Raw genomic sequence first — 19,500 nt, 5'->3', positions numbered from 1 at the left:
TAATTAAATTAGATAATACGATACGGCTTTTTAAATTTAGTACAAATGATTATATAACATTCAGATATTCAAGTGTTTTTTTTATCGATTGTTAATCATTTAATCAAATAATGTTTAAAATATTGTATGAAAAGCAAAGCAACGGACTTAAAGTTGCGTATTTCGTCGTCATTTGATTTTTCTATTTTTTTTCTACAAAAGCTTCAATTCTATCGAATGGTTAAAGACGTCTATATTGGATTATAGTTTTAACTAATGCATTTTTAATTTCTTGGAGTAACTATAATTTTTTTGATCAAAATCACGATTAAAGTTGCAATGGTTGCCCGACGGGCTATGGCACAAGTGATATAACATGGTAGTTGAAATTGCTCGCAGAACCAGCTGCTTAACTGAGTCTCTATCCGTGAAAATAATATAATTGCTAATGATTTAAAATTTCATATTCACAAACATTTAAGTATTGTGAATTGCGACAACGATATAATATAGTACATAAATATTCTACTACGGTCCACGAGCACTACAGAATTGTTTAATCATGAGAATTAATATTATGAAGACACCAATTCCGTAGCTCGTCGGACAATCATCATATCTTTAATCATGAATCTTATTTGTGAAGATAGATCCAGCCTAGTTCGCTCTTATACCAAAAATGAAAATTAGTTGTCATCAGTTATATTAAGTTGCATTGTATTTTTATTTAATTTTGTATTTACGTTTTTCAATATTATTAATTATCAATTGATGTGTTATTATTAATGACATTTTATAATTTAATTCTTGTGTATGGATTATATTGTATAACTGTAAAAGAAAAATAGTTTTTAATTTGACTCAATAGTATTTTATGTAGAATTAAATTCATTAGAATTTAAATAAAACTTGTATTTATCATTTGAATGCATAACTAATTGTATTTTATTTATTTGTATTCAATATTTATTTTGTAAGTAATTGAAGCAATTTTTTTTATAAGTTGGAGTTGGAAGTATTATGCCAATTTATTTTTTGGGTGGGGGTAGAATATTTCCCTCACCCAACCCTGTTTTAAATAAGATATTATAATTAAGTGGAGGTGCGGGCCCTGATTTTAAATGTCCGACCAGGCCATTTTTTTTAAATCCGCCACTGGTAGGTAACTAAATGTTTGAACACAATATAATATTATTATTATTTATAATAAAAATTATAATAGTAGGTACTTATAATTCTAGTATTATAGTATGTTATAGATATGTGGAATTTTTAGGTGTAATTTTTGTTCTATTTTCAAATAAATCTTCCGTACCAATTTCTTACCTTCTTTAACATTTTTATGTTATGTTTAAATGTAGGATAAATATTTTTTTTAAATATTTTTTCAACCTCATGTGCCATGTTCTGTGTCGGCATTCTAACGAAAGACGGTTTATGTGTGTTGTAGAAAAGTGTGAAAAAAATCCAAAAACATTTTTAAAATGTTCACATTATATGATACACATAAGGGCACATATAGGCTGTAAATATAAATGTAACATGTGTAATGATAAGTATTCGACTAACGGGAACGTTAATCGGCATAAAACACGCAACAATAATGTTTTGCCAAAATAAAATTAATAACAATTTGTTTAATTTTACTGAATCTTTGCAATTCTTCTAATGTAGTTATAAACCAATTATACATTTACTTTAATTTTGAGCGGGGTCATGAGTCAGAATAAAGGTTGACGATCGTGCGATGACTCTGTTTTCTACTGTTCTTCAAGAATATCCAAAAAGTGTATTAAATCTGATCCAATCTGCTAAACATTTATATGAGTAGTAATTCTCTTTACTCTGGTCATTATCCGACATTATACCAGGTATAACATAATTTTTAAGGATATAAACCAATGCTTGTCTACTATCAAATGTATTATACGCCACTGTACTGTATTATATCGTATAGAACCTATTAAATTGAACACGGGTTATAAAACCATTGTTAATTATGAAACACGAATAATTAAAAAAATGGCCAAAAGTTTGGAAAAAATTTAAAAAAAACACACAATATTGTTATACTGCTAAATCATAATATAGTATTACTATTGTAAATGGATTTACTCCGTAAATAAATAAATAAAATAAATTATTTTAGATCATTTTTTCGAATCATGCTACCAATTATGATGTACCATAATATTATGTCCATATACCTAGTGACTAGAAATGATTTGATATAAAATATTTTAATTACAATTCATATTTCATCGTAAATTATGTTCTTAAAATATTACATAAATCTTCTTAATACATTTCGAAATAAATTTGGATTTGAGTAACCTTATTATTTGCCAACTAGTTAGTATATCTACTAACTTTTTGTTCTGTAAATGTTAATTAGCAACAAGCCAATAAATATGATATTAAATAATAATAATGTTCGCAGTATGCAGTTATTTTAAAAATAATTGTATATTGTAACGGCGCGTCCCTGCATGATGTATTTAAGTACTTCAAGTTGTATAAATAACTAAATAAATAAATTAATTAAGAAATAAAGGGCATTTATAAATACATAAGAATAGAATTGAACTTTCAGTCTGTGAGTAGGTAATTGAATAAATAAAACAAGAAGATGATTGTTGATAATGTAGTAAACCTGCGTTTCTACGAATATATTAAGTACTTTTCCGCGGTAGGACAACAACAACAAGGAGATTAACTTTCAACTATTCGATTCCAAGAATCGCGTACATGTACGTACCTAGAGTTTTACGACGTAATTAAAACTTCGACATCAAATATCTGCAAAACAAACCTATAATAATTTAAGTGCCAATAAAGAAGAGTGCCAATCGTACATTCGGGTTGTTTTGCAATAACAACGTCCAGCTCCGGTTCCCTTTCAGATATCCACCTCCTGGGCTCTACCGTGTACATTTTTTTATACATATAGATTTTATATAAATATAAGATAGAGTCTATAGCAAATTAGTATTTAGTACAGAGTCTGCACCACGCAGTCACTAACTTCTCGGGCAGATGCTTTTCGCTCTGTCCTCAAATTTATCTAATTTCTTTATAAATGTTTAATTATTATTATTTTGTCTTAACAATAAAGTACTATAAATAACTTATACAACTTGTCTCTCTCCAACCTTCTCTCCTACATTAACCATCAACGTCGACGAACTCAAAATATAAGCGAGCAGTGAGGGATCACTACACGTCTTTTGGTGTCAGGTGTGGGGTCACCTGAAGGAAGAATTCTAGTATCCAACCTAGAATCGAGTACATCAGCGGACCTCGAGTTCAACCACGTTGCTGACAATAGGAGGACCGAGCCAAGACATCAACTACATTCAACATTTGCAACTGCAATCAACAGTTCAACTACATTCAACATTTGCAACTGCAATCAACAGTTCAACTACATTCAACATTTGCAACTGCAATCAACAGTTCAACTACATTCAACATTTTCAACTACAATCAACAGTTCAACTACATTCAACATTTTTAACTACAATCAACAGTTCAACTGCATTCAACATTTCAACTTCACTCAACTAGCCAAGCAGAGCATCAGCGACGAGTCAGCAGAGCCGTCAGCACGCAACCATTTAGGACCGGACAAAAGAGCAATGAATTTCGCACTGTAAGTTGTTATTTAAGCAATTATATAGTATATGTCTGAGAGTCCAAATAGGTGTTGGTCAGTAGTTAGATATAACCCGCAAACTTTACACACGACAATTATGAGCGTAACATTAGGAATTGACTCCGCCTTGCGCGGCATACCTAACTTTAGCGGGGGCACTGAGGCAGATTTAGCCTCATACATAATCGAATGTGACTATGTAATGAACAATATTCACGAAAATCTTAAAACGGTAGTTTTTAACAATATAGTAGCTAAATTAAAGGGGACCGCTTTCCAGTCTGCCCGATACCGAAATTTTGCAGACTGGGCCGAACTTAAAGCCCACCTTCGAGCTGTTTTTGGAACACCGCATTCCATTAGTTATTTACAATCGCAAATGAGCAATATTAAACAACGTTCCGACGAAGACATACGTAGCTTCGCCGGGCGTACGGAAAAATGTTTTCATGAATTAGTAGGAGCACTAACTGTAGGACTAGAGCCAGCATCAGCCACAGCAGTAGCTGCATCTTATAAAACGGGAGCGCTTACCGCATTTGTTAACGGGACGCGACCCGAAATCAGAGCATTATTAAAAGCACGCGACGTATCCTCTTTCGAAAAAGCCGTTTCTATAGCAACCGAAGAAGAACAGGATTTACAACACATTAATCGCCGTTTTAACACTAACAAAAATTACGGGAAAAATAACGCGAATAAAAAGAATATTAAATGCAATAAATGCAGTAAGATGGGCCACTATGCAAACGAGTGCCGTAGTAATACAGGTACTTCATACAGCACGAATTTTAGAAATCCCATTAACAGTCGCGACGATAAAACCAGTATAGTAAAACACGAGTATCAAGGGCAGGTCAGGTTCTGCGCGTACTGTAAGAAAACAAATCATAATATAAAAGATTGTAGGAAACGTATTTACAACGAAAGTAAAAAAACCACTAGTAAGGAAACCGAAAGTCCTAGCACTAGCCGTACCGTAAACGAAATCAACCAAAATCATGTAAGAATTGTAGCCAATTTCGAAGAAGAACATATAATGTGTGGATCAGATAATTTCCAACCTCATAATATTAAATTATTAGTCGACTCCGGCGCGGAGATGAATCTCATTAAAATAACCGCACTAGAAGGACAAGTTGTCATAAACGAATCCGAGAAACGTACGATAAAAGGCATTAACGAAATTCCAATATTTACCGTAGGCACTATGGTAACCACTATGCAAATTAACAACGTCGATGTGCTCATCAAATTCGACGTCGTTTTTGGCGATTTTCCAATAAACGAGTCGGGCATCATCGGTCGTAACTTTTTAAAACAAAACAAGGTTATCATGGACTATAGCCAAAATCTATTAACAATACCAGAAGAAACTGGTTTTAAAGAAATTATATTACCGCCGCGTAGCAATTGCGTACTTCTCATAAAAAACGACGAAAACATAGGTCACGAGAATATAACTATAAAAAAACAAGACGTGAACGAAAACGTAATAATCGCGAACAGTATCAGTCCGGTTAACAAAAATAGCATTATTAGTAATATAATAAATATTTCAGAAGAACCTTTCGTGATAGACGAGCTTACCACACAACATATCGAGTGGGAGCCATATAATGAAACAGTATTTACAGCATCTTTTATAGATGACAAACAAACCGATCGTATAACACAAATCAAACGCGAAATTAAAACCGACGATTTGAATAAAGAAGAACGGGAAAATATTTTAGCACTCTGTTGTAATTACGCGGACCTGTTTTATTTACCGGGTGACTATCTTAGCGCCACGGAAATCGTGACTCACACAATAAACACACCGCGTTGCACAAAACCCATTAACATACGCCCGTATCGTTTACCTTGGGCATACCAAGAAGAAATCGAAAAACAAATTAAAGAAATGAAACATAACAATATTATACGTGATTCTAAATCACCTTTCAATTTTCCACTCGTGGTAGTGAAAAAGAAAAATTTAGATCCGACAGGGAAACCCAAACTGCGAGTGTGCGTAGATTTCAGAAAACTTAACGAAGTAACCGAGAATGAAGCTTATGGCCTCCCAAACTTACTAGAGATATTAGAATCCCTAGGATCATCCAAATACTTCAGTACTTTGGATTTGGCGGCAGGTTATCATCAGCTGCATATAGACCCGGCCGATACACATAAAACTGCTTTTTCTACAAAATCCGGTCACTACGAATTTTTACGCATGCCTTTCGGGCTGAGCTCAGCTCCAGCCACTTTAACGCGCGCAATGAAATCTGTACTCATGGGACTTGAAGAAATGTGCACTGCATACCTAGATGATATTGTAGTACACGGATCTAGTCTCATGGACCACCAGAAAAAATTAGAACAAGTATTCAATAGGCTGCGCGTACACAAACTTAAATTACAACCTAACAAATGTTCTTTCTTACGAAAAGAAGTATTGTATTTAGGGCACGTAATAAACGAAACCGGAGTTTCCCCGGACCCGAACAAATTGAAATGCATTCGGGAATATCCTAAACCGAAAAATGCAAAGGATATTAAGTCATTTTTAGGACTATTAAATTACTATAGACGTTTCGTCGATAATTTTGCAAAAATAGCAAAGTCATTAACTTATTTACTTAAAAAAGACGTACCATTCGTTTGGACCGATAATTGCGAACATAGTTTTGAAGAACTCAAAAAAGCTTTAATGAACCCACCGTTACTAGTCTATCCCGACTGGGAAGCGGGAAAGTTCAATTTAATGACAGACGCAAGTCAGTATGCAATAGGAGCCGTTTTATCTCAGGGGGAAGTCCCTAAAGACCAACCTATCGCGTACTCCAGTAGAACATTAAATAAAGCGGAGTGTAACTATAGCGTTATTCAGAAGGAATTATTAGCCATCGTCTGGGCCGTGAAATATTTCAGACCATATTTATACGGTCGTCATTTCAACATTATAACCGACCATCGACCTTTAACATATTTATTCGGCATTAAAGACGCGTCATCACAGTTAATGCGCTGGCGATTACAACTGGCCGATTACGATTATGACATTACGTACCGGGCCGGCCCCGAGCACTCGAACGCCGACTGTTTATCACGAATTCGAATGATACAAACCGGTCCGGCCAACGCAATTAACGGGTTCAATGAATTCGAAGCCGCGGAAAGCAAACCCATCTTCAATTCAAAAATTATCGAAATCGACAATGATATAATCAAGGCCGTAGAGACAGAGAACGTTATAATACTAGTTTCGGAAGACAAAGTCATAATTAACCCGGCAGTGCGTGAAGTAATAAAAAACATTGACGTAGGTCAAATACAGTTTTCCGATGAAAACAAGTTTTGTACTATCCAAAGAGACCCGAATTTATTAATAATTTATGGTTTTAAGCCTACGTATACAACACCACTCGAAGCCGAGGTCATTTACCAAGCCATAAACAATTTAAAAACGTTTTGCATAACAAATAAAATTAACTCGTTTTCTACGAATAAATTAGACGCGTCCACCTCACTCACCAGTTACTTACGTATTCGAACAATGTTTCGGCATATTTTTAAAGCAACCGACATTGTAGTAAAAATTTATACGGGTCAGCAATTAACCGAAGACGAAAAGAAATTAATAATTTACGAGCACCATAACTCACCGTTAGGGGGACATGCAGGTGTATCGCGCACAGTAAAAAGATTAAAACTTTATTATAATTGGCGCCACATGAAAAAAGACGTCAAACATTATATTAAACATTGCGAATTATGTCAAAAAAAAAATAAATTGTAGGATACATTAAGCCATACAATTATATTCATTTTATTTTGGAGACGGGTTATTATTATATTATTATTTTTTTTTATTAGTATTATTATTATTATTATAATATATTTAAGATTTTATTATCAAATTATTTTATGAGGATTACGGGATTTTATTAATTATAATACTATTTTATTATCATTCTATTTATTTTACACTCGTAATCATATTACTATTATTAGTAGTTTCCTGAACAGTAGAACGGGTATATTGAATACTATTAAGTTAAACTTTTATTATAAAACTATATTTAACTAATAAGCTGAAACGATTTTCAGACTTATGCTTCTGATAATACCATTCACGTCGGGGACTTTTCGATACACCGACGAACCACTAACACGACACTCTGGCCTATACTACGAGAACCGGGGACCTTTGAAACTTATTACGTCTCAATGGGATCTTACTGCATACATTAATCTTACTAAATATAACGAAGAATTCGAATACATAAACGAAGTAATAGATAAAACGAACGAATTGTGTGTTGCATACATGCACGACCCAGTTACCAATAACTTTAATTGTAACAACTTACTTAAAACAGCCACCGCTATAGTTGATAATTTACACAATAAAAAGACACAAGTCTTAGATTCTATTGGTCACATAATTACTAAACGTAATGCTTTAACTAAACTCGTTACAAAAGCAGCTAAATTAATATACGGAATATGCAATTTAGAATGCATACAAAAATTTAATTTTAATATAGCAAAAAGCCAAAGCACTTCGCAATCTAAACTAATAAAAGAACAAATTAAAGTAGTACAACTACAGAATAATATAGTGTCACACAACATTATATCTTCGGTACCTTTAACATTAATGGTGAACGAAACGACAAACAGTACAAGGGAACAACAAATAAAAAATTATTTGACAAAACATTTTATACACGTTAATTTATTAATTACAAAACAGATAGAAGAAACAAACACACTATTAGAGGTGATACAACAAGCTAAAATGGGAATTATTCATCCAAGTTTAATATCTCCAAAAGAGTTATTAGAACACGTTAAAGACGTTAAAGTATCATTACCTGGGGGCACCGATTTACCAACTGATTTAGACATACAAAATATTTACGAATTGATAAAGCTCTCAGACATTACTATATACTATGCAAATGACAACTTAGTGTTTATAATTTCTTTACCTTTAATTTATCAAAATGATTTTAGTTTGTATAATTTAATACCTGTGCCAGTGTGCACCGGAAACGATTGTTTTTATATAAAACCTAGTAATAAGTATCTAGCTATAAGTAAAACGAAAGAACACTATGCTCTTTATGACGAATTGTATTACACACATTGTAAACACGCTAGAGACTTCCTTTTGTGTCCTGAGGGTAATCCGTTACATCCACGTGCTAGTAGACCAGCATGCGAAGTACAATTACTCCAAGATCCTATAAAAGTTCCAACAAACTGCGAAATCATGCACGTACAAATGGGTACATCCATCTTTCACAAAAAACGATTCAAAAACGAGTGGATCTACGTCACTAACTACGATTTAGTATTCATCACCTGCGACGAAGATAAAGAATCCACCAGCCATACACTAAAAGGTGTAGGTATCTTAAAACTAAACGAAACTTGTAAAGGGTACGCCGCTAGAGACGTACTCTTACCAGGAAAAGTCGATTACAAATCAGAATATATGGATTTCAACCCAAAATCAGCTTTGGAACCCATAAGGGATATGCCGTTCACCGACAACGACAACTTAATGGAAAACTACCATGTTAAAACAAATAATATGGAGGACCTACATAAAGTGTCAGGTTCGAACAAACAATTAGAAAAACAACAAAAAGTCGACAATAAAATCAACGAGCTACAAGACACGCAGGAACGTAACGATTATATACTATATGTAATAACAAGTAGTATTTTTATGGCAGTAATCATATTAATAATAAATATGGTTAAAACAAAAACAGTAACAAATCACACGGAAGTAGCACAGTCACAGGAAGAAACAGAGGAACTTAATGCAAACCCAGTGATGTCATTAAGAGGAGTCGACATGGTCGAGTTTCCACTCGCGCCAAGAAACAGCCCTACCGGCTACCCAACACTGCGAACATTCTTGAATTAGTGGAAGTCGGGGACTTCCATCTTCGAGGGGAGGAATGTAGTAAACCTGCGTTTCTACGAATATATTAAGTACTTTTCCGCGGTAGGACAACAACAACAAGGAGATTAACTTTCAACTATTCGATTCCAAGAATCGCGTACATGTACGTACCTAGAGTTTTACGACGTAATTAAAACTTCGACATCAAATATCTGCAAAACAAACCTATAATAATTTAAGTGCCAATAAAGAAGAGTGCCAATCGTACATTCGGGTTGTTTTGCAATAACAACGTCCAGCTCCGGTTCCCTTTCAGATATCCACCTCCTGGGCTCTACCGTGTACATTTTTTTATACATATAGATTTTATATAAATATAAGATAGAGTCTATAGCAAATTAGGATTTAGTACAGAGTCTGCACCACGCAGTCACTAACTTCTCGGGCAGATGCTTTTCGCTCTGTCCTCAAATTTATCTAATTTCTTTATAAATGTTTAATTATTATTATTTTGTCTTAACAATAAAGTACTATAAATAACTTATACAACTTGTCTCTCTCCAACCTTCTCTCCTACATTAACCATCAACGTCGACGAACTCAAAATATAAGCGAGCAGTGAGGGATCACTACAATAATAATCTAAAATATTTAAATAAAGTGACAGTTGACTATAATTACGAGAGTTGTGTAAAAGTGCATGCTGTAGTAAACCATGTTTACTCGTATAGTTGACGTTTCCTGGTATTAGGTATTTTTACATATTATTTTGTCCTTTGGCCTTTTTGATTAGGAAACGCGTATTCATGGATACTGGGAAAAACGTAATATAAAATATTACATTAATTATAAATGTTTTTGTAACTAGTGCTTATTCATGAATATTCGGCGTAAACAACTCCTATGCATGTATTTTAGTGAGCCTATCCGGTGGCTTTGTCGGGGTCACGCCACGGATAAGAGGTCATGTGTATATAAGGGTACTAAATTAGTACATAGATTTAGAATTACTTTTTACTAGCTTACTGCACGTAGTTCTCAGGTACCGAGCGTAAACTCTGCCTACAAATTTTAAGTGCAAATGTATTTTACTTTGTGACTATTTTATTTTACTTTATTTTATTAAACTTACTGTTTAACTTATAATACAATCGTGAATTTATTTACTATTTCCAAACATACCTTTGTGACTCTACCAACTTATCAACAACAGGACATCGAAGCACGTCATTAAATAATTAAAGTGTACAAGTGTAGCACGAGAGTACTACAATGCCCACGGGTCTATTAAGTGTTTATAATAATTATTGTTCACCCAATGATAGAGGTCTAGGCCTAGGCGTCTAGCTAACTAAAGTAAAACAAGCTTACGATATACGCGCTCTGGTGGCGTACTCCTCAACTCGCCGATTATATAGTTTTATACTTAGAAATTTATTTTGAAAAAAGTAAGTTATATAAAACATCTTGGAGCTTATATTGACGATCAACTCAAATGGAATATGCATATTAATTATATAAACAATGTTTTATGTCTTTTGTATCCTGTGGAATATCTTATCACCTAATTTGAGAATCTTAACATACATTAGCTTGGTACAGTCTACTATTACTTATGGTCTACACTTTTTGGGAAGTTCTTACGTGTCACATCTAATTTCTACTATAATTAATTCTCTATTAAAATTTATATTTTTCAAGCCAACGCTACACCACTCTAGTCATAATATATACAAAGATTATAATCTTCATAGTTTAGATTCTTTATATTTTAAAAATGTTTGCCTTTTTATGTTTAATTACAGCAATATTATTGATTCACAACTTTATAATGCAGTATTGTATATCTTAGAGTCTGTATGTCTGTACATGTGCCATGTTCTGTGTCGGCATTCTAACGAAAAACGGTTTATGTGTGTTGTAGAAAAGTGTGAAAAAAATCCAAAAACATTTTTAAAATGTTCACATTATATGATACACATAAGGGCACATATAGGCTGTAAATATAAATGTAACATGTGTAATGATAAGTATTCGACTAACGGGAACGTTAATCGGCATAAAACACGCAACAATAATGTTTTGCCAAAATAAAATTAATAACAATTTGTTTAATTTTACTGAATCTTTGCAATTCTTCTAATGTAGTTATAAACCAATTATACATTTACTTTAATTTTGAGCGGGGTCATGAGTCAGAATAAAGGTTGACGATCGTGCGATGACTCTGTTTTCTACTGTTCTTCAAGAATATCCAAAAAGTGTATTAAATCTGATCCAATCTGCTAAACATTTATATGAGTAGTAATTCTCTTTACTCTGGTCATTATCCGACATTATACCAGGTATAACATAATTTTTAAGGATATAAACCAATGCTTGTCTACTATCAAATGTATTTTACGCCACTGTACTGTATTATACCGTATAGAACCTATTAAATTGAACACGGGTTATAAAACCATTGTTAATTATGAAACACGAATAATTAAAAAAATGGCCAAAAGTTTGGAAAAAATTTAAAAAAAACACACAATATTGTTATACTGCTAAATCATAATATAGTATTACTATTGTAAATGGATTTACTCCGTAAATAAATAAATAAAATAAATTATTTTAGATCATTTTTTCGAATCATGCTACCAATTATGATGTACCATAATATTATGTCCATATACCTAGTGACTAGAAATGATTTGATATAAAATATTTTAATTACAATTCATATTTCATCGTAAATTATGTTCTTAAAATATTACATAAATCTTCTTAATACATTTCGAAATAAATTTGGATTTGAGTAACCTTATTATTTGCCAACTAGTTAGTATATCTACTAACTTTTTGTTCTGTAAATGTTAATTAGCAACAAGCCAATAAATATGATATTAAATCATAATAATGATATAATAATGAAAAATTCTGGTAAAGATTTGGAGACTTACAACTTGACTCTTTTATGTCCAATAAATAAATCAAAAATGAAACTGCCTGTCAAATCTGTCAAATGTAATCATTTGCAGTGTTTTGACTTGCAAGCTTTCATTTCTTTGAATGAGATAGAACCCACATGGCTGTGCCCTATATGTTCGAAGTCCTGTATCTTGGCTGATTTGAAAATAGACTCTTTCCTTTCGTTTATTATCAATAGTATAAACTTACCTAAAACTTGCGAGGAAGTAGAGCTTGATGCGAATGGTAAATGGAAACCATGTATATTGAACAGTGATAGTCGTGAAGGTATTTTGGGTACATCTTGTGGCCCTTTAGAAAAAACTATTCTTGAAATTGATTTGGGTAACTCAGATGATGAAGATCTCGGTGATATTGTAAAAACAGTATTACCGATAACAAGTGCAGGGAATTCCAATGGTTCAATAAGATACTAATAATTAAATTAGATAATACGATACGGCTTTTTAAATTTAGTACAAATGATTATATAACATTCAGATATTCAAGTGTTTTTTTTATCGATTGTTAATCATTTAATCAAATAATGTTTAAAATATTGTATGAAAAGCAAAGCAACGGACTTAAAGTTGCGTATTTCGTCGTCATTTGATTTTTCTATTTTTTTTCTACAAAAGCTTCAATTCTATCGAATGGTTAAAGACGTCTATATTGGATTATAGTTTTAACTAATGCATTTTTAATTTCTTGGAGTAACTATAATTTTTTTGATCAAAATCACGATTAAAGTTGCAATGGTTGCCCGACGGGCTATGGCACAAGTGATATAACATGGTAGTTGAAATTGCTCGCAGAACCAGCTGCTTAACTGAGTCTCTATCCGTGAAAATAATATAATTGCTAATGATTTAAAATTTCATATTCACAAACATTTAAGTATTGTGAATTGCGACAACGATATAATATAGTACATAAATATTCTACTACGGTCCACGAGCACTACAGAATTGTTTAATCATGAGAATTAATATTATGAAGACACCAATTCCGTAGCTCGTCGGACAATCATCATATCTTTAATCATGAATCTTATTTGTGAAGATAGATCCAGCCTAGTTCGCTCTTATACCAAAAATGAAAATTAGTTGTCATCAGTTATATTAAGTTGCATTGTATTTTTATTTAATTTTGTATTTACGTTTTTCAATATTATTAATTATCAATTGATGTGTTATTATTAATGACATTTTATAATTTAATTCTTGTGTATGGATTATATTGTATAACTGTAAAAGAAAAATAGTTTTTAATTTGACTCAATAGTATTTTATGTAGAATTAAATTCATTAGAATTTAAATAAAACTTGTATTTATCATTTGAATGCATAACTAATTGTATTTTATTTATTTTTATTCAATATTTATTTTGTAAGTAATTGAAGCAATTTTTTTTATAAGTTGGAGTTGGAAGTATTATGCCAATTTATTTTTTGGGTGGGGGTAGAATATTTCCCTCACCCAACCCTGTTTTAAATAAGATATTATAATTAAGTGGAGGTGCGGGCCCTGATTTTAAATGTCCGACCAGGCCATTTTTTTTAAATCCGCCACTGGTAGGTAACTAAATGTTTGAACACAATATAATATTATTATTATTTATAATAAAAATTATAATAGTAGGTACTTATAATTCTAGTATTATAGTATGTTATAGATATGTGGAATTTTTAGGTGTAATTTTTGTTCTATTTTCAAATAAATCTTCCGTACCAATTTCTTACCTTCTTTAACATTTTTATGTTATGTTTAAATGTAGGATAAATATTTTTTTTAAATATTTTTTCAACCTCATGTGCCATGTTCTGTGTCGGCATTCTAACGAAAGACGGTTTATGTGTGTTGTAGAAAAGTGTGAAAAAAATCCAAAAACATTTTTAAAATGTTCACATTATATGATACACATAAGGGCACATATAGGCTGTAAATATAAATGTAACATGTGTAATGATAAGTATTCGACTAACGGGAACGTTAATCGGCATTAAACACGCAACAATAATGTTTTGCCAAAATAAAATTAATAACAATTTGTTTAATTTTACTGAATCTTTGCAATTCTTCTAATGTAGTTATAAACCAATTATACATTTACTTTAATTTTGAGCGGGGTCATGAGTCAGAATAAAGGTTGACGATCGTGCGATGACTCTGTTTTCTACTGTTCTTCAAGAATATCCAAAAAGTGTATTAAATCTGATCCAATCTGCTAAACATTTATATGAGTAGTAATTCTCTTTACTCTGGTCATTATCCGACATTATACCAGGTATAACATAATTTTTAAGGATATAAACCAATGCTTGTCTACTATCAAATGTATTTTACGCCACTGTACTGTATTATACCGTATAGAACCTATTAAATTGAACACGGGTTATAAAACCATTGTTAATTATGAAACACGAATAATTAAAAAAATGGCCAAAAGTTTGGAAAAAATTTAAAAAAAACACACAATATTGTTATACTGCTAAATCATAATATAGTATTACTATTGTAAATGGATTTACTCCGTAAATAAATAAATAAAATAAATTATTTTAGATCATTTTTTCGAATCATGCTACCAATTATGATGTACCATAATATTATGTCCATATACCTAGTGACTAGAAATGATTTGATATAAAATATTTTAATTACAATTCATATTTCATCGTAAATTATGTTCTTAAAATATTACATAAATCTTCTTAATACATTTCGAAATAAATTTGGATTTGAGTAACCTTATTATTTGCCAACTAGTTAGTATATCTACTAACTTTTTGTTCTGTAAATGTTAATTAGCAACAAGCCAATAAATATGATATTAAATCATAATAATGATATAATAATGAAAAATTCTGGTAAAGATTTGGAGACTTACAACTTGACTCTTTTATGTCCAATAAATAAATCAAAAATGAAACTGCCTGTCAAATCTGTCAAATGTAATCATTTGCAGTGTTTTGACTTGCAAGCTTTCATTTCTTTGAATGAGATAGAACCCACATGGCTGTGCCCTATATGTTCGAAGTCCTGTATCTTGGCTGATTTGAAAATAGACTCTTTCCTTTCGTTTATTATCAATAGTATAAACTTACCTAAAACTTGCGAGGAAGTAGAGCTTGATGCGAATGGCAAATGGAAACCATGTATATTGAACAGTGATAGTCGTGAAGGTATTTTGGGTACATCTTGTGGCCCTTTAGAAAAAACTATTCTTGAAATTGATTTGGGTAACTCAGATGATGAAGATCTCGGTGATATTGTAAAAACAGTATTACCGATAACAAGTGCAGGGAATTCCAATGGTTCAATAAGATACTAATAATTAAATTAGATAATACGATACGGCTTTTTAAATTTAGTACAAATGATTATATAACATTCAGATATTCAAGTGTTTTTTTTATCGATTGTTAATCATTTAATCAAATAATGTTTAAAATATTGTATGAAAAGCAAAGCAACGGACTTAAAGTTGCGTATTTCGTCGTCATTTGATTTTTCTATTTTTTTTCTACAAAAGCTTCAATTCTATCGAATGGTTAAAGACGGTTATATTGGATTATAGTTTTAACTAATGCATTTTTAATTTCTTGGAGTAACTATAATTTTTTTGATCAAAATCACGATTAAAGTTGCAATGGTTGCCCGACGGGCTATGGCATAAGTGATATAACATGGTAGTTGAAATTGCTCGCAGAACCAGCTGCTTAACTGAGTCTCTATCCGTGAAAATAATATAATTGCTAATGATTTAAAATTTCATATTCACAAACATTTAAGTATTGTGAATTGCGACAACGATATAATATAGTACATAAATATTCTACTACGGTCCACGAGCACTACAGAATTGTTTAATCATGAGAATTAATATTATGAAGACACCAATTCCGTAGCTCGTCGGACAATCATCATATCTTTAATCATGAATCTTATTTGTGAAGATAGATCCAGCCTAGTTCGCTCTCATACCAAAAATGAAAATTAGTTGTCATCAGTTATATTAAGTTGCATTGTATTTTTTGTTTTAATTATTTGTTTTGGAATATTTTAAAAAATTTTATTTTAAAAACTATTAATTTTGGTCTCCATAGAAATAAGAAAAGCATGTGCTAATTGTCACAACCTACAACGAAGTATAATAGATATAATTGTGTAATTTTAAATTCAATATTGGGGAATATATTTATTTCCAGATATTATAATAACAATTTTATTATTTTTGAAGAAGAGCTTAATTATTTAGAATCAGAAAAGGTTGAAAAATTAGAAAATACGATACAAAAACTAAATACAAAATTAAAAAATTGTCAAAAACTTGTTTCAAAAAGCAAAAAGACAGAAGTACCATAAGCACATTATGTGACCTCTCTAATGTAATAATTTAAGTTTTTATGTCTATTGATGGTCTTCGATCAGCAATCCATACGGATATGTGTAATATTCTCATTAGTCCTTCAAATAATGCCAACAGCGAAAAAGATGCTTCTGAATTTGTGGCTCTATCAAAATACATAAAAACTTCAATTATTACACTAGATAGGTAGGTCATTTAATGAATCAGAAGAAATAGATAATATTGATGATTATTCTAGTTCAATGAATATTGTGTATATTTTAATGAACGATGAAACTGCAAATAGTGTGGCTTATGTAACAGGTTGGGTTTGCAGTCAATTGGATCATAAACCATGTATTGAAAAATTGGCCACAAAAAATAATAAAATACTAATAAATAATTTTATCTTGACAATGCACACATTGGTATAAAATAATATGAAAGCTGTAGTTTATTTTATTCTCTTGCCAAAACATTGGAGTTTACTAAACATGTTTCGGCACTATTTCATGCAAACATTGAAAACCTGATTCTAAAAAAAAAAATGTACCTAATTTAAAAAATGATCTTGAACTTGTATATAATCCATGTTAGTAAAAGGTACTTGCTAAGTTATGCAAAGACTGCAATACACAACTTTTAGATAAATTTTTAAAATTTAGTATTTATTGCTATGTGAAGAAATACAATGATTCATTTAAACTATATAAATGTTCAAAAAATAAAAAGTTTAAAAGGTTGGTAGTTCATGTTTGAGTAGAATGTTTTTTTTTAAATATTAATTATTAATTATTATTATTAGATATTATTATTTGTTATAAGCACTTATGTTATAATTTCACATTTTAATTTGTGTTGTATAATTATTATGAAAAAGTAAAATATATAAGTAATATAATGTTTTGAATTACAATTAATTGATAGATTTGATAGACAATAGTATTAATCGATGTTACAAATTAAATTGTTTTCATGAAAATTTAAAGGAGTAAAATAGGCAACTACTATAACAATCTCGTGGGGCAATGATAAGAAATAATTCGCTAGTTTTTAATAGTTTTTATTTGCCAGTGTCCTGTATTATCGACTATGTCGTACATAGCATGACAATTTATTGACATATGTTCCAATTTGTCATGGTATATAGTATTTGATTGTGATTATTATGTTGTGTTTTCTCATCACATTTTGTAGGAGAAAAATACTTAAAATGTCAACGTTGAAGGTGGTTTATTCCTCTTTCTGGTTAGCAAAATGTCTTAATTCAGCATTGCAAGGTAGCCGGTAGATACTTGATAGGTAGTTCTGAAAGTTTTCCATTCCGAGCACTGCAGCCTTGGCCCCAAAATTGGGTCTGCGCTCTGCTAATAACTAATAAGTAATAAGTATTAACAACAATTACTCATTTAAGACTGTATTTTGGGACGCATAACCGCATTATTAATTATTATTATTGGGTTTGCTTCGTTTGAGAGAATTATGTGACTACTTCGCACATATGAGTGCGGGTTGGTGGTCGCTCTCTAAATTTTATTCATAATCTTTTTTTAGTCCAATCCAAATTTAGTTAGCAATTTTTACAATAATATTCAATGAAACTTGATTAAAATATGAAATGTATTATAAGCTCAATGCTCAAATCTCTATTCTTTTTGGTTTGTATGTATTGAGAGCTGTTCGGTGTTCACTACACCCGCATTTATTGTCTCCGTCTTACAAGTGTACAACAATTAACAATAAATGTATGCTGAATAGTTCCCGTTTAGCTTCGTTAGTTAAAAATTTAAAGTGAATCGACTTAGGTGATATTAAACTTAATAGTAAGAACATTATCTTTGTTCTTATATTGGTTTCTTACGATGATTCAATTTTCTAGAAACTTTTAGCACCCATATAAAAAAGGGTGATTTTAAAATTCTCATAGATAATTTGCTTAAAAACTGAATTATTGTAAAAAAAACCCAACCTTACGAACACACATAATATTCTTACCATTATGTTTCATAATAAGTTGATTCACTCTTATTTTTAAACTAACAAAGCTAAACGTGAATTGCTGAGTGTAAATTTTCGGTATTGTCAATGTTGCGCACTTGTAAGAAAAAACGCTAACGACAAAATACGTGAGTATGGTGTCCACTTAAGAGTATAAATTATAAACTGTTATAACTTATAGGTAAAAGCTTCAAGCATAGTATTGCATTTAATAAATTGTTAGTTGAACTTTTTTTTAAAAATTTTTTTAAGATAATACATATATATGTATTGGCGTATAGGCGTACCTATTTAGTCATTTGAAACTAAAAAGGTGGTATAGAGTCACACTAAAACGTCGATTCCGATAAATATAATTTTTTTGTGGTCCTCGTAGATAAATAAACAATTATAAAAAAAAATGTGGCTTGGGGGGCGGGGGGTTAACATATGATCAGCACCCTCACATCAACCCAACAAGTTACGACGTAGATATAGAACTGTCAAATGTGGACAGGGTAGTACATTTTTCCGGCCTGAATTTTTCTCCCAAGCCGTCCCTGGGTAGTTGTATAAAAAACATTGAATATATACAGAAATGAGACAAAGACCATGTATGGTAATTTATACAATATACATTTATGTCATAAAACTACAAATCTTTAAAAT

General features: G+C 31.2%; 2 protein-coding genes across 2 annotated transcripts; both read left to right on the top strand.

Moving 5' to 3' along the window:
• Positions 1–12,463: 12,463 nt before the first annotated feature.
• On the top strand, positions 12,464–12,940 carry LOC132948551 (uncharacterized). The gene has a single exon (XM_061019067.1). It carries the CDS (start codon positions 12,464–12,466, stop codon positions 12,938–12,940), a length of 477 nt encoding a protein of 158 aa, XP_060875050.1.
• Positions 12,941–15,360: 2,420 nt separating this feature from the next.
• Positions 15,361–15,837, top strand: LOC132948542 (uncharacterized). The gene has a single exon (XM_061019058.1). The coding sequence runs from the start codon at positions 15,361–15,363 to the stop codon at positions 15,835–15,837; it is 477 nt and encodes a 158-aa protein (XP_060875041.1).
• The last annotated feature ends 3,663 nt before the right edge of the window (positions 15,838–19,500 follow it).

Source organism: Metopolophium dirhodum, chromosome 1 (genome assembly GCF_019925205.1).
Source record: "Metopolophium dirhodum isolate CAU chromosome 1, ASM1992520v1, whole genome shotgun sequence".
Lineage (NCBI taxonomy): Eukaryota > Metazoa > Arthropoda > Insecta > Hemiptera > Aphididae > Metopolophium > Metopolophium dirhodum.
The sequence above is the reverse complement of the archived record's forward strand: the minus strand, read 5'-3'. Positions and strand labels throughout refer to the sequence as shown.